Raw genomic sequence first — 14,369 nt, 5'->3', positions numbered from 1 at the left:
TTGGCCCCAGTGCATCCAAACCAAGACCATACTGAGACAACCTTCTTGCAGCGACATCCAATGTTCCAAGGGGACCACGTGTAAGATGCTGCAGGGGTGGCCCCAGTGTGTCCACAACCAGCCATCCTGCAGTGATGTCCACTGTCCCAAAGGGACCACGTGCAACATGGTCAATGGTTGGCCCCAATGTGTTCAAACTCAACCTTCCTGCGATGATGTCCAATGCCAGAAGGGAACCACATGTCAGATGGTTGATGGGTGGCCACGGTGCATCCAAACCAAGACGTCCCTCAGGATACCTTCTTGTACCGACATCAACTGTCCCAAAGCGACCATGTGCAAGATGACAGACGGTTGGCCCCACTGTGTCCACAACCTGCCCTCCTGCCAGGACGTCCAATGCCAGAAGGGAACCACGTGCCAGGTGGTTGATGGCTGGCCACGGTGCATCCAAACCAAGACATCCCTCAGGAGACCTTCTTGCAATGACATCCACTGCCCCCAGTGGACCACGTGTAGTTTGATCGATGGCCAACCACAGTGTGTCCCCAACCGGCCCTCCTGCAGTGACATCCAGTGTGAGAAAGGAACCTCGTGCCAGGTGGTTGGCGGTTGGCCACGGTGTGTCCGAATTAAGATGTCCCTAAGGCGATCTTCTTGTGGGGACATCCGATGTCCCAAAGGGACCATGTGCAAGATGACAGATGGTTGGCCACTCTGTGTCCAAAACGCACCTTCTTGCAATGACATCCAATGCCAGGAAGGAACTGTGTGCCGTATGGCTGATGGTTGGCCACGGTGTGTCCAAGCCAAGACTTCCATTAGGAGACCTTCTTGCAGAGATGTCCAATGCCCCAAAGGGACAACGTGCAGAATGAGAGATGGGTGGCCTCAGTGTGACCATAACCAACCCTCCTGTCATGACATCCAATGTTCCAAGGGGACAAGGTGTCGGATCACAGATGGATGGCCTCGGTGTGTCCCCAACCAATCTTCCTGCCATGATGTCCACTGCCAGAAGGGAACCATCTGCCAGATGGTTGATGGTTGGCCCCAGTGCATCCAAACCAAGACCTCCATGAGGAGACCTTCTTGCACCGACATCCAATGTTCCAAGGAGACCACGTGCAAGATGCTGCAGGGGTGGCCCCAGTGCATCCACCGCCAACCCTCCTGCAGTGATGTCCACTGTCCCCAAGGAACCACATGCAACATGGTCAATGGTTGGCCCCAGTGCATCCAAAATCGTCCCTCCTGCAGTGACATCCAGTGCCAGAAGGGAACCACCTGCCAGATGGTCAATGGTTGGCCCCAGTGCATCCAAACCAAGATGTCCTCCAAGCAACCCTCTTGCACTGATGTCCACTGTCCCCAGGGGACCACATGTAACATGATTGATGGCCAACCACGCTGCATCCACAACTTGCCCTCCTGCCAGGATATCCAGTGCCAGAAGGGAACCACGTGTCAGATGGTTGATAGTTGGCCACGCTGCATCCAAACCAAGACCTCCATTAGGGGGCCTTCTTGCAGGGACATCCAGTGTTCCAAAGGGACCATGTGCAAGATGCTGCAGGGGTGGCCGCAATGTGTCCACCACCAACCATCTTGCAATGACATCCAGTGTCAAAAAGGCAGCATGTGTCAGATCGTAGATGGGTGGCCACGGTGTGTTCAGCATCAACCAACTTGCAAGGACATCCAGTGTCCTAAAGGGACCTCATGCAAGATGACAGACGGATGGCCCCACTGTGTCCAGAACCAACCTTCCTGCCAGGACATCCAGTGCCAGAAGGGAACCACCTGCCAGATGGTTGGTGGTTGGCCCCGTTGTGTCCAAATCAAGACAACCCCAAGGCAGCCATCTTGCAGTGATGTTCACTGTCCCCAAGGGACCACGTGCAGCATGGTCAATGGTTGGCCCCAGTGTGTCCAAAATCGTCCCTCCTGCAGTGACATCCAGTGCCAGAAGGGAACCACCTGCCAGATGGTTGACGGTTGGCCACGCTGCATCCAAACTAAGACCTCCATGAGGAGACCTTCTTGCAGCGACATCCAATGTTCCAAGGGGAGCACGTGCAAGATGCTGCAGGGATGGCCCCAGTGCATCCAAAGTCATCCCTCCTGCAGTGACATCCAGTGCCAGAAGGGAACCACCTGCCAGATGGTCAATGGTTGGCCCCAGTGCATCCAAACCAAGATGTCCTCCAAGCAACCCTCTTGCACTGATGTCCACTGTCCCCAGGGGACCACATGTAACATGATTGATGGCCAACCACGCTGTGTCCACAACTTGCCCTCCTGCCAGGACATCCAGTGCCAGAAGGGAACCACGTGCCAGATGGTTGATGGTTGGCCACGCTGCATCCGAACCAAGACCTCCATGAGGAGACTTTCTTGCAGCGACATCCAATGTTCCAAGGGGACCACATGTAAGATGCTGCAGGGGTGGCCCCAGTGTGTCCACCGCCAACCCTCCTGCAGTGATGTCCACTGTCCCCAAGGGACCACGTGCAACATGGTCAATGGTTGGCCCCAGTGTGTCCAAAATCGTCCCTCCTGCAGTGACATCCAGTGCCAGAAGGGAACAACATGTCAGATGGTTGATGGTTGGCCACGCTGCATCCGAACCAAGACCTCCATGAGGAGACCTTCTTGCAGTGACATCCAGTGTTCTAAGGGCACCACGTGCAAGATGACAGACGGATGGCCCCACTGTGTCCAGAACCAACCTTCCTGCCATGATGTCCAGTGCCAGAAGGGAACCACCTGCCAGATGGTTGATGGTTGGCCCCATTGTGTCCAAATCAAGACAACCCCAAGGCAGCCATCTTGCAGTGATGTTCACTGTCCCCAAGGGACCACGTGCAGCGTGGTCAATGGTTGGCCCCAGTGTGTCCAAAATCGTCCCTCCTGCAGTGACATCCAGTGCCAGAAGGGAACCACCTGCCAGATGGTTGACGGTTGGCCACGCTGCATCCAAACCAAGACCTCCATGAGGAGACCTTCTTGCAGCAACATCCAGTGTTCTAAGGGCACCACGTGCAAGATGACAGACGGGTGGCCCCAGTGTGTCCACCGCCAACCCTCCTGCAGTGACATCCAATGTCCCATGGGCACAACCTGCACCATGACAGATGGGTGGCCCCGCTGTCTTCCCAGCTATCCTCTCTTCAGGTCTGTCTCCTGGGGCCACCCCGCTTCTGTCCCCCCATTTTCCCTTGGGATCTCATCTCCTCCCTTGTCCTGCATCGGCATCCACTGCGTCACCATCCCTGGGTCCTGCCAAAACGTTGCCTGCAAACCCGGCACTGCCTGCGTGGTGGTGCACGGCCATCCTGCCTGCGTCTCCCGACCCTCCTGCAAGAACCTCCACTGCAAGGTGGGAATGGGCTGCAGGGTCCTCAACGGGTGGCCCCGCTGCGTCCGCGTCCCCTCGTGCAGTGACCTGCGGTGCCCAAGCCAGATGACGTGCCGGGTGGTGCAAGGGTGGCCCAAGTGCGTGCAGATGACAAGGAGCGCACCCACGGCATCCTGCGCCAACCTCTCCTGCAAGTCCGGGACCGTGTGTCACGTAGTGGAGGGCGTCCCCCGCTGTGTCACCCCCAAGCCCACCTGCGCCACGGTGCACTGCTTGGAAGGTACCACGTGCCACATGGTGGAGGGTTGGCCCAAGTGTATGCCCAACCAACCCACCTGCAGCACCATCCGCTGCCCCGTGGGCACCACCTGCCAGACGGTGGGAGGTTGGCCCACGTGCGTACCCAATAAACCATCCTGTGACACCATCCGCTGCCCGGCTGGGACCACCTGCCAGGTGGTGGAGAACTGGCCCAAATGCGTGCCCAACAAACCATCTTGCACCGAGGTGCATTGCCCGGCGAGGACAACCTGCCAGATGGTGGAGGATTGGCCTACATGCGTGCCCAACAAGCCATCATGCAACGATATGCACTGTCCAGCCGGAACGACGTGCCAGATGGTGGAGACCTCACCCAGATGCATCCCCAACAAGCCGTCGTGCAAAGACCTGCATTGTCTGAAGGGGACAACATGCAAGATGGTGGAGGGTTGGCCTAAATGCGTAGCCAACGAGCCATCTTGCAACGACCTGCATTGTCCATCCGGAACAACGTGCAAGATGGTGGAAACCTCCCCCAGATGCGTTCCCATCAACCTGTCTTGCAACGATGTGGACTGCCCAAAAGGGACAAGGTGTAAGATGGTGGAAACCTCCCCCAGATGCCTCCCCATCTCGCAGCCCCCACTCACCTGCCATGTCTTGGGGCGCTGGCGCTACCGGGCCTTCGATGGGAAGAACTACGGCTTGGCAGGAGCTTGCACCCAGACGTTGGTTACCACGTGCGGCGCCGGGTTGCCCGCTCTCCATGTCACAGCGGGTGGACAGGTGGGCAGGGGACCAGCCGCCACCTTCAGCCACGTCACGCTCCGCGGTGACGGCTACGAGGTGGTCCTGCTCCGAGGAGAGGAGACAGTGGCGAGGGTAAGGACACGGCCCTGGGTGGAGCATGAGGCGCGGTGTCTTCTCCAGGAGGATACCCAGGCGTCCAGGGCTTCTTGCCCCATTTTCAACCCCCAGGCCCTGTAAGTGGGGAGGAGACCCTGGTGTCCAGGTGTCCCAGCCGATGTGCCCTCCCCGCAGGTGGCCGGGCGCCAGGCCCGCCTGCCCCTCTCGCTGGCGGGGGGCCGGGTGCGCCTGGAGCGGCGGGGAGGCCAGCGGCGGGTGACAACGGCCACGGGCGTGCGGGTGACCTTCGGCGGGGATGGCGCGGTGACAGTGATGGCGCCGGCGACGCTATGGGGACAATTCTGCGGGGTCTGCGCCCAGCCCGAGGAGGGGGACAGCAGGGGAGAGGGGACGCGGTGCTGTGAGTGGGGCAGGGGGACATGAGTAGGAGATGGGGATGGGTCTGGGGGGGGAAGTAGTGGGAGGAATGGAGATGTGGATGGTGGGATGGAGGAGGAGGTGGAGGAGGATGAAGGGAGAGAAGGAGGGAGGGAGAAAGTGTGGAAGAAGGATGAAGGGATGGAGAAATGGATGAAGAAGGAGGGATGGATGGATGATGGATGATGGATGATGGACGGATGGATGATGGATGATGGACAGATGGATGGATGATGGACAGGTGGATGATGGACAGGTGGATGGATGATGGATGGATGATAGATGGATTGGATGGATCGATGATGGACAGATGGATGATGGATGAATGATGGATGATGGACGGATGGACGGACAGACGGACGGACGGATGCATGGATGGATGGAGAACCCTTCCAGAAGGTCAACTGGACCAACCACTGCTCCTTCTGTCCCCACAGCCCCATCCTGCTCATCCAAACACCCCCAGGAGCCCTGTGCCACCAGCCCCCTCCCCACCCCTACTCCCCTCCCCACCCCCGCCACCTGCTCCGCCCTGGGCATGGGCCACCTCCGCACCTTCGACCGCCTCCACCGCGACTTCCCCGTCTCCTGCGCCTACCTCCTGGCCGGACCCTGCCCCGGCACCGGGGCTGCCGACTCCTTCCGCGTCCTGGTGCGCGGCGGCCCCGGTGGCATCGTCGGCGTCGAGGTCCAGGTGCATCGCACGCGCGTGGGGCTGGAGCCCGGGAAGGTCACGGTGAGTAACTCTAGGGGTGATTAAGGGAGGAGTAGGGCATGAGTATGGCGGCGTGAGGGCAGGGAGTAGGAGCTGCGAGGAGGGAGTTGTAAGGATGGAGTAAGACGGTGAGTAACCCCGGAGGAAGGCTCGGATGCTGAGTAGCACTTTCTTCCCTGTGCTGGTAGCAAGTGGGGATGCATTTGTTGGACAAGGGATGAGTAGTGAGTGAGTAGCAGGCGTAAAGAGTGTTCTAGCTGGTCTGGATGGCCCAAGGAGTGAGTAATGAGTGAGTGAGGCATGAGCAAACGAGCAAACCGGGAGGACATAGGGAACATAGAGTTGCCTGGGGATGTGTAGTGAGTTATGAGTGACCAGTGAGTGAGTAGCAAGTGTGTAAGGAGTAAGAAGGGAGTAAGACGGGAAATGCTGTAAGCTGGAAGTGCTGAGTAGTCAGTGAATAAAATGTAATTAGTGAGTAAGAGGGCTCGTTCCCATCCAGTCGCCACCACAAACTGCCTGGGAGGGCTGGTACCAAGCCGTGAGCTGCCAGTGAGTAGCTTGTGAGTAAACCAGGAGTAGTGAGTGAGTAAATCATGAGTGGCGACTGAGTAAACTGTGAGTGGCAAATGAGAAAATTATGAGTGGCAAGTGAGAAAAATTGTGAGTATCTTGTGAGTAAACCATGAGTAACAAGTGAGTAAACTACGAGTAGCAAGGAAACAGGCTCCAGGACGGCTGAACGCAGATTCTGACCCCCCCGTGACCCCCATTTAACCCCCCACTCCCCCCCGCCCAGGTGAACGGCGTGCCGACCCGCCTGCCCCACGTGGTGGGGATCTCGTCGGTGACCCTGGAGCCCCGGGGTTGGGGGGTGACGGTGAGGACACCCCGGGGGGCGACGGTGACCTTCGATGGGCGCCACGGCTGGGTGAACGTCCAGGTGCCCGGCGTTTACGGCGGGCGGCTCTGCGGGCTCTGCGGGGACATGGACGGGGACCCCCGCAACGACGTGGCACCGGCAGGGGAGTGGCGGGTGGGGGGAGCGGCAGAGAGGGGGTGCGGCGAGGTTTTGGGGTGCGGGGTGGCAGGGGGGATGGGGAAGGGACAGCCAGAGGGTGGGGGAGAGTGTGGGATGGTGCTGAGTAAGGAGGGACCTTTCCGACTCTGCCACGGGGCCGTTCACCCTGAAACCTACTACCGGGATTGCGTCGCCGACCGGTGTCACCGCGAGGGCGTCTGCCGCGTCCTCGCCGCCTACGCCGCCGCCTGCCAGGAGGCCGGGAGGAGGGTCCTGGAATGGCGCGTCAAGGGCTTCTGCCGTGAGTCACCCACCCAGCGCCCAGGGGCGCCGGCGGCCGGGTCGGGGGGACGCGGCCCCATAGAGCACCCCAGGGACCCAGGTCTCTGGGTGAGTGGGGAGGCGCAGCCCCACGGAGCACCCAGGAAGGACCCAGACACCTGGGGGGGGGATACCTGCCCCACAGAGCACCCTGGGCAGGGGGACACAGGCCCCCATAGAGCACCCTGGGACCCTGGTGTCTGGGGAGGGGGGACACAGCCCCATAGAGCACCCTGGGACCCCGGTGTCTGGGGAGGGGGGACACAGCCCCATAGAGCACCCTGGGACCCTGGTGTCTGGGGGGGGGGGGGGACACACAGCCCCACAGAGCACCCTGGGACCGGTGTCTGGGGTGAAGGGGGACACCCACCCCACAGAGCACGAGGGGGGTCCCCAGGCACCTCCCCCCAACACCCTCCTCTCCCCCCCAGCACCCAACTGCCCGGCCGGCACCCACTACGCCGTCTGTGCCCCCGGCTGCACCCAAGGGTGCCGGGAGGGCTGCGTCTCTCCCCCCGGCGTGGGGGGTACCCAGGGGTGCTCGGTGGTGCCGGGGACAACAGCGGGTGCCACCGCCAGCCCGGGGACCTGCCGGGCCGTGGGGACCCGGCACTACGTGAGCTTCGACGGGGCGGCCGTGGCCGTGGGTGACAACTGCTCCTACGTGGTGGCACGGAACTGCGGCCCCCCCGGTGTCCACCCCACCTTCGATGTCACCGTCACCGACCCACCGCGGGGTGGCAGCGAGAGCCGTAGGGTCACCGTCACTGTGGAGCAGCACCGGTGGGTGCTGCGGGGAGGACGTCCCAGCGTGGTGGAGGTGAGGAGGGGGAAGGGGGTGGGGGGTGAAGAGGGGCTGGAGGGCAAATGGGGGGTGATGTGGGGGGAGAAGGTTGTATGGATGGAGAAGGTGAGTGGATGAGTGGATGAGTGGATGAGTGGATGAGTGGATGGATGGATGGATGGATGGATGGAGAAGGGTGGATGGATGGAGAAGGGTGGATGGATGGAGAAGGGTGGATGGATGGAGAAGGTTGGATGGGTGGATGGATGGATGGATGGGTGAATGGAGAAGGGCATGGACAGATGGGCAGAGAGGACAATTGGCTGGATGGAGGAGGATGGAGGGATGGATGGATAGACAGAGAAGGATGGATGGGTGGATTGATGGAGAAAAACATGGATAGGTCAATGGAGAGGTGGATAAAGGGAGCAGACCTGGCTGGCTGGAGAAGGGCATGGACAGATGGATGGAGAAGATGACTGGCTGGATGAATGGAGAAGGACAGATGGAGAAAGATGGAGGGATGTAGGGAGAAGGACCTGGAAAGATCAATGGAGAGGTGGATAAGTGGAGAAGACCAGGCTGGACAGATGGAGAAGGGCATGGATGGCTGGCTGGATGAATGGATGGAGAAGGATGGAGGAATGAAGGAATGGATGGCTGGAGAAGGTTGGAAGGATGGCTGGATGAATGGAGAAGGTCAGATGGAGAAAGATGGAGGGATGTAGGGAGAAGGACCTGGAAAGATCAATGGAGAGGTGGATAAGTGGAGAAGACCAGGCTGGACAGATGGAGAAGGGCATGGATGGCTGGCTGGATGAATGGATGGAGAAGGATGGAGGGATGAAGGAATGGATGGCTGGAGAAGGTTGGAAGGATGGCCAGATGGAGGAGGACAGATGGATGGATGGAGGAGGTTGGAGCGAGGGATGGACAGGCGGCTGGCTAGAAGGAACAAGGTGGAGGACCAGGCAGGGATGCCAACCAGGTCCCCCCACTCATCCCCACCCCACCCCACGCAGGTGGACGGCGCCACAGTGCCGCTGCCCTTCTGCCTGGAGGGCCGGGCCGTGTGCGTGACACCCCACGGTGCCACCACCCTCCTCCTCCTCGCCGACTTTGGCCTCCGCGTGGCCGCCGGCCCCGGGGCTGCGGTGGCCGTCACCGTGTCCCCGCGCTACCGCAACGTCACCTGCGGCCTCTGCGGCAACTTTGATGGTCACCCCTACAACGACCACCTCCACAAGGCCACCACCACGGCCACGTGTCATCGTCCCTGCCCTGGTCCCACCTGTCCCCCCTGCCGCCAGGCCCCCAAGAGGGCCTTCGTCCACACCGAGCTCTGTGGTGTCCTCCGGGTCCCCCGAGGTCCCTTCGGGGACTGTCACGCCGTGGTCCACCCTGGGATCTTCTTTGACATCTGCCTCTGGGAGCTCTGCGAGGCCCCTGGGGACAAAGAGGTCCTCAGCGAGGTCCTGGGTGCCTATGACGCCGCCTGCCGCCAGGCCGGGGCTCAGGTGGGACCCTGGAGCACCCCCAACACCTGCCGTGAGTTGGGGACCATGGAGACATGGGGTGGGAGGTGGACATAGGGCTGTGGGTGGTCTGGGGGGGGGGGTTCTACTTGTGGGGTTGCTATATGGCCACCCATGATGTCACCTGTGCGTATGTGTCCATCCAAGACATTCCTACATGGCCATGATGACCTCTCTGCGTCCACCCATGATGTTCTCCTGCTCTCTGTCCATCCATGACATCCCTACATGTCTCTCCATGGTGTCATTGTTGTGTCCATCTGTGACACCCCCAAACACGTGGCCATCCATGATGTCCTCCATCTCTCTGTCCATCCACAACATCCTTATGTGTCCACCCATGGTGTCCTGTATGTGACCATCCCCCCATGACACCTCTACATGTCCATGATGTCTTCTGTGCCTCCATGATGTCCTCCATGTCTCTGTCCATCTGTGACATCTCCACATGTCCATGATGTCTTCCAGATGTCCATCCATGACATCCCTATGTGCCCACAATGTCCTCCACCTCTCTGTCCATCTATGACCTCCCTACGTGTCAGTCTGGGGTGTCCCGTTTCTCTTCATCCATGACATCCCTGCATGTTCTTCCATGATGTTCTCCACCTCTCTGTCCACCAGCGACACCCCTATGCGGCCATTGTGTCCCCTACATGGCCGTCCATCCATGACATCCCTGCATGTCCATGAGGTCCCCGATGCATCTGTGATGTCCTCCACCTCTCTGTCCACCTGCCATCTCCCTACCTGTCCCCTCCACGATGTCCCCTGTGGTGTGTCCCTCCCCGATGTGTCACGTGTCCCCATGTCTCCACCCAACCCCTCTATGATCTACAGCTCCGTGGTGCCCCAAGGCCTCTCGCTGCCGCCCTGGTGACACCTGTGTCCACCACCGAACGCTGCTGCCACGGGACCTGCCTACAGGTGAGGGGACACCATGGGGACAGGGTTGGAGGGGACGGAAAGGGACCTCCAGGTGAAGGGACACGATGGGGACAGTGGATGGGAGGACCTCCAGGTGAAGTAATGCAATGAGGATGGGGACATGGGGATGGAGAAACCATGAACAGCGGAGGAACGGAAGGGTGAGATGGGTGGATGGATGAGGAGATGAAGAAACCACTGAAGGAGGACAGATGGATGGTCAGGTGAATGGAACCATGGAAGAAGGCTGAAGGATGAGATGAACAAATCAAAGAGCTTCTTCGATGGTTTCTTCATCCATCTGTTCGTGGAGATATGGAGGAGACAGCACTGAAAACGGATGGACGGAGAAACCATCAAAGACGTTCTTCAATGATTTCTCCATCCATTGAAGAAGCACGATGGAGAAATCAAAGAGCCTCTTCAGTGGGTTCTCCATCCATCCGTTCATGGAGATAGGGAGGGGGAAACCACTGAAGATGGATGGATGGATAAACCATTGCGGAATAGATGGAGAAGTAGAAAGGCGTTGAGGAAGGGTAGACAGATAGATGTGTGGGTGGAGAAACCATGAAAGTAGGATAGATTGAACTGAGGAAGGATGGAGAGGAGGAGATGAAGAAACCACTGAAGATGGATGGAGAAACCACTGAAGGTGGGTGGATGGAGAAACCATTGAGGAGGGATGGAGTGATGAAGGGATGGGTGGAGAAACCATGGAAGAGGGAGGGATGGATGCAAGAGGAGAGAGAGACGGAGATGTGGATGGAGAAATGGGAGAATGGATGGAAGGGTCAGGGAGATGGATGGTGGGATGGGGAGGACACCCTGACCCCATGTCCTCCCCCAGGGGAGCTGCTGGGAGCACTGCCGCTGCGAGGCCTCGGCCAGACCTTGGTGGCCCCTGGGGGTGCTGTGGGCCAGATCCTGGGGCTGCCCCTCGGTTTCCAGCCCCTCCAGGGGGTCCCCTTGGTCCCATAGCGCCTCTGTCCCCAAGGAGCACCCTGGGGGGACCCAGCTGTCCGAGCGGGGGGTTGTCCCCACACCGTCCCACCACAACTTGTCGTTAATAAAAACGTTTTTTGCTCCAGTTTGAGGGGGGTCTCTGCTCTGTCTCCTCCCCCCTCCAGGGGACCCAGGACCCCAACTTGGGGACCACCAGCCTACATTGGGGACCACCAGGGGACCCAGGACCCCGCCTTGGGGACCACCACCCCATCAGGGGACCTAGGACTCCACCTTGGGGACCATCAGGGGACCCAGGACCCCGCCTTGGGGACCACCACCCCATCAGGGGACCCAGGACCCCACCTTGGGGACCACCACCACACCCCCAGCAGAAGCCATACCCAGGACCAGTTCAACCCTTTATTGGCCATGCCACCACCCAGGTGACAGTGGTGTCCCCTCCCCCCAGACGGTGACAGCCGTGTGCCCCACCCACCGGAGTGGGGGATGGCCGTGTCACCCACCCCCCTGGTGACACAAATGTCCCATCCCCGGGGTGAAGCTCAGATCTTGCCAGGGAAGGTCCCCTCCTCGCGGTACTCGTCCCACGTTGTCACCTGTGGGGTGACACGGTGACAGCGTGAGCTACACGAGGGAGGTGGGGACCACACAGGGACCACGGTGACATCATGGGGGACGCGATGATGACACGGGGCATGCAAGGCATCATGGTGACATCATGGGGGATATGGTAACACCATGCGGGATGTAGTGACGTCATAGGGGACATAGAGACATCATGGTGACACCATGGGGGACACAGGAACCACAGCAATGTCATGGGGAAATGGTGACACCATGGAAGACGCAGGGACCACGGTGACATCATAGGGTACGTGGTAACACCATGAAGGACGTGGTGACACCATGGATGGATGGCGCAGGGACCGCGGTGATGCCATGGGGACACCACAGGGCTTCTGAGGACTGTGGGGACATCGTGGGGGACCCGAGAGGGACCACAGGACCATGGGGACACCTTGGGGACCCTGAGGGCTGTGGAGACACCAAGGGGACACTGAGGGTCATGGAGATGCCATGGGGGACCCTGACAGCCACAGGAACCCTGAGAGGGACTCCGAGAGCCATGAGGACACCATGGGGACACCGTGGGGACCCTGAAGGCTATGGACATGCCATGGTGGACCTCCAGACCATGGGGACACTCTGGAGATACTGTAGGGGACTCTGAGAGCCATGGGGACACCCCAGGGACACTGTGGGGACACCAAGGGTTGTGGGGACACCCTGGGGGACCCTGAGGACTGTGGGGACACCCTGGAGGACCTGAGGGCCACGGGGACACCCCAGGGACCCCACAAGGACCCTGTAGACACTATGTGGGAGTCTGAGGGGTGTGGGGACACCCTGGGGACACCACAGGGACTCTGAGGGCCATGGGGACATACGTGGGAGTCTGAGGGCTGTGAGGACCCCCTAGGGACACTGTGGGGACCAGGAGGGAACATCGTGGGGGACTGAGAACCATGGGGACACTGTGGGGAACCCAAGGACCACGGGGACCCAGTGGGGACACCACAGGGACCCTGAGGGCCATGGGGACATACATGGGAGTCTGAGGGCTGTGGGGACCCCCTAGGGACACTGTGGGGACCCAGAGGGGACATTGTGGGGGACTGAGAACCATGGGGACACCCTGGGGAACCCAAGGACCATGAGGACCCGGTGGGGCCACCACGGGGACCTTGGGGCCACCGTGGGGCCGGGGAGGTGCCACTCACCCAGGCGGTGGGGCAGAGGGACTTGTAGACGCGGTAGTACCACTGGCAGGGGCTGGCGTCCGTCCCCTTGGCCGCCATCGCCTTCTCGCAGCGGTGGAAATCTGGGGAGGGGCAGGAAGGGACGTCAGGGGACCCCCCCCGGCATCCGGGGGACCCCCAGGGGACAGAGGGGACCCCCAGGGGACGGGGGGCGCGTACCCAGGTAGTTCTGCCAGCAGTTCCTGGTCTGGTTCTGGTTGGGGAAGCGGCTGTCGAAAGGCGCCGTCTTGTAGCGCTCCAGCTTGGTCTTGATGTCCTCTGCCATGGCTGGGGGGTCATCAACGGGGTAATTAACCCCCCCAGACTAATTAATTACCCTCCCCCAATTAGCCCTGCCCCCCAGGACTAATGAAGTCCCCCCAGAATAATTAAAGCCCCATGGGAATAAAAAAGGGGATGGTAACAGGGGGGTGGTAGCACAGAGGGGGTGTTGAGGGCACTCCAAGGGGTAATTAACAGGGTTAATTAACACTTTGCAGACTAATTAACACCCCCTAGATATATGCTCCCCCCCTCCGGAGTAATTAAGCCCCCTGAGGAATAATTAATTCTCCCTGAAAAGAGCTGATCTGCCCTGGGAATATGAAACAGCATGGGAGTAAGCACATGGTATTGGGGGGGGCACCCCGGTGCTAATTAGCTGGGCTAATTAACCCCCCCAGGACTAATTAGCACCCCCCCAGAATTAACTAATCCATCCTGGGCATAAGAAAGGGGATGGTAACAGGGGAACAGTGACAGGAGGGGGACACACTGCCCTGGGGTCATTAATGGGGCTAATTAACCCCGCCGGACTAATTAAGCCCCCTGCGAATGGGGGGGAGGGGCTGAGAGGGCTGGAGAAGCCCCCGGCATAGGGGGAGGCTCCCAGTGCCCCCCCAGAGCCCTCCCAGTGCTCTCTGGTAACCCCACAGTGCCCTCCCAGTAACCCGCAGGAAGCCCCCCACAGCCCACCTAGTGCTCCCAGTAACACCCCAGCGCTCCCAGAACCCTCCCAGTAACGCCCAGAGGCTTCCCACTAACCATCCCAGTGCCCTCCCAGTGCTCCCAAAACCTCCCCCTCAGCTCCCAATATGTTCCCATAAAGCCCTCAGCGCTCCCAGTAACCCCCTAGTGCTATCCTAGCGCTCCCAGTAAGCGCCCCACTGCTCCCAATACCTTCCCAGTAACCCCCCAGTGCTCCCAGCAACCCTCCGATGCCATCCCAGCGCTCCCAGTAAGCGCCCCACTGCTCCCAATACCTTCCCAGTAACGCCCCAGTGCTCCCAGCAACCCCCCAGTGCCATCCCAGCACTGCCGCTAAGCGCCCCACTGCTCCCAATACCTTCCCAGTAACCCCCCAGTGCCATCCCAGAGCTCCCGGCAAGCCCC

At 60.2% G+C, this 14,369-nt stretch overlaps 1 protein-coding gene across 1 annotated transcript; it reads right to left on the bottom strand.

The window, feature by feature from the left end:
* Positions 1-11,692: 11,692 nt before the first annotated feature.
* On the bottom strand, positions 11,693-13,263 carry COX6B1 (cytochrome c oxidase subunit 6B1; the record flags this gene model as incomplete). Its single annotated transcript, XM_082012014.1, has 3 exons — positions 11,693-11,774; positions 12,960-13,060; positions 13,158-13,263. The coding sequence occupies 3 exons, from the start codon at positions 13,261-13,263 to the stop codon at positions 11,721-11,723; spliced, it is 261 nt and encodes an 86-aa protein (XP_081868140.1). The 3' UTR covers positions 11,693-11,720.
* Positions 13,264-14,369: the final 1,106 nt, after the last annotated feature.

The sequence above is a fragment of the Phaethon aethereus genome (genome assembly GCF_964289735.1).
Source record: "Phaethon aethereus genome assembly, chromosome: 30".
Lineage (NCBI taxonomy): Eukaryota > Metazoa > Chordata > Aves > Phaethontiformes > Phaethontidae > Phaethon > Phaethon aethereus.
The sequence above is the reverse complement of the archived record's forward strand: the minus strand, read 5'-3'. Positions and strand labels throughout refer to the sequence as shown.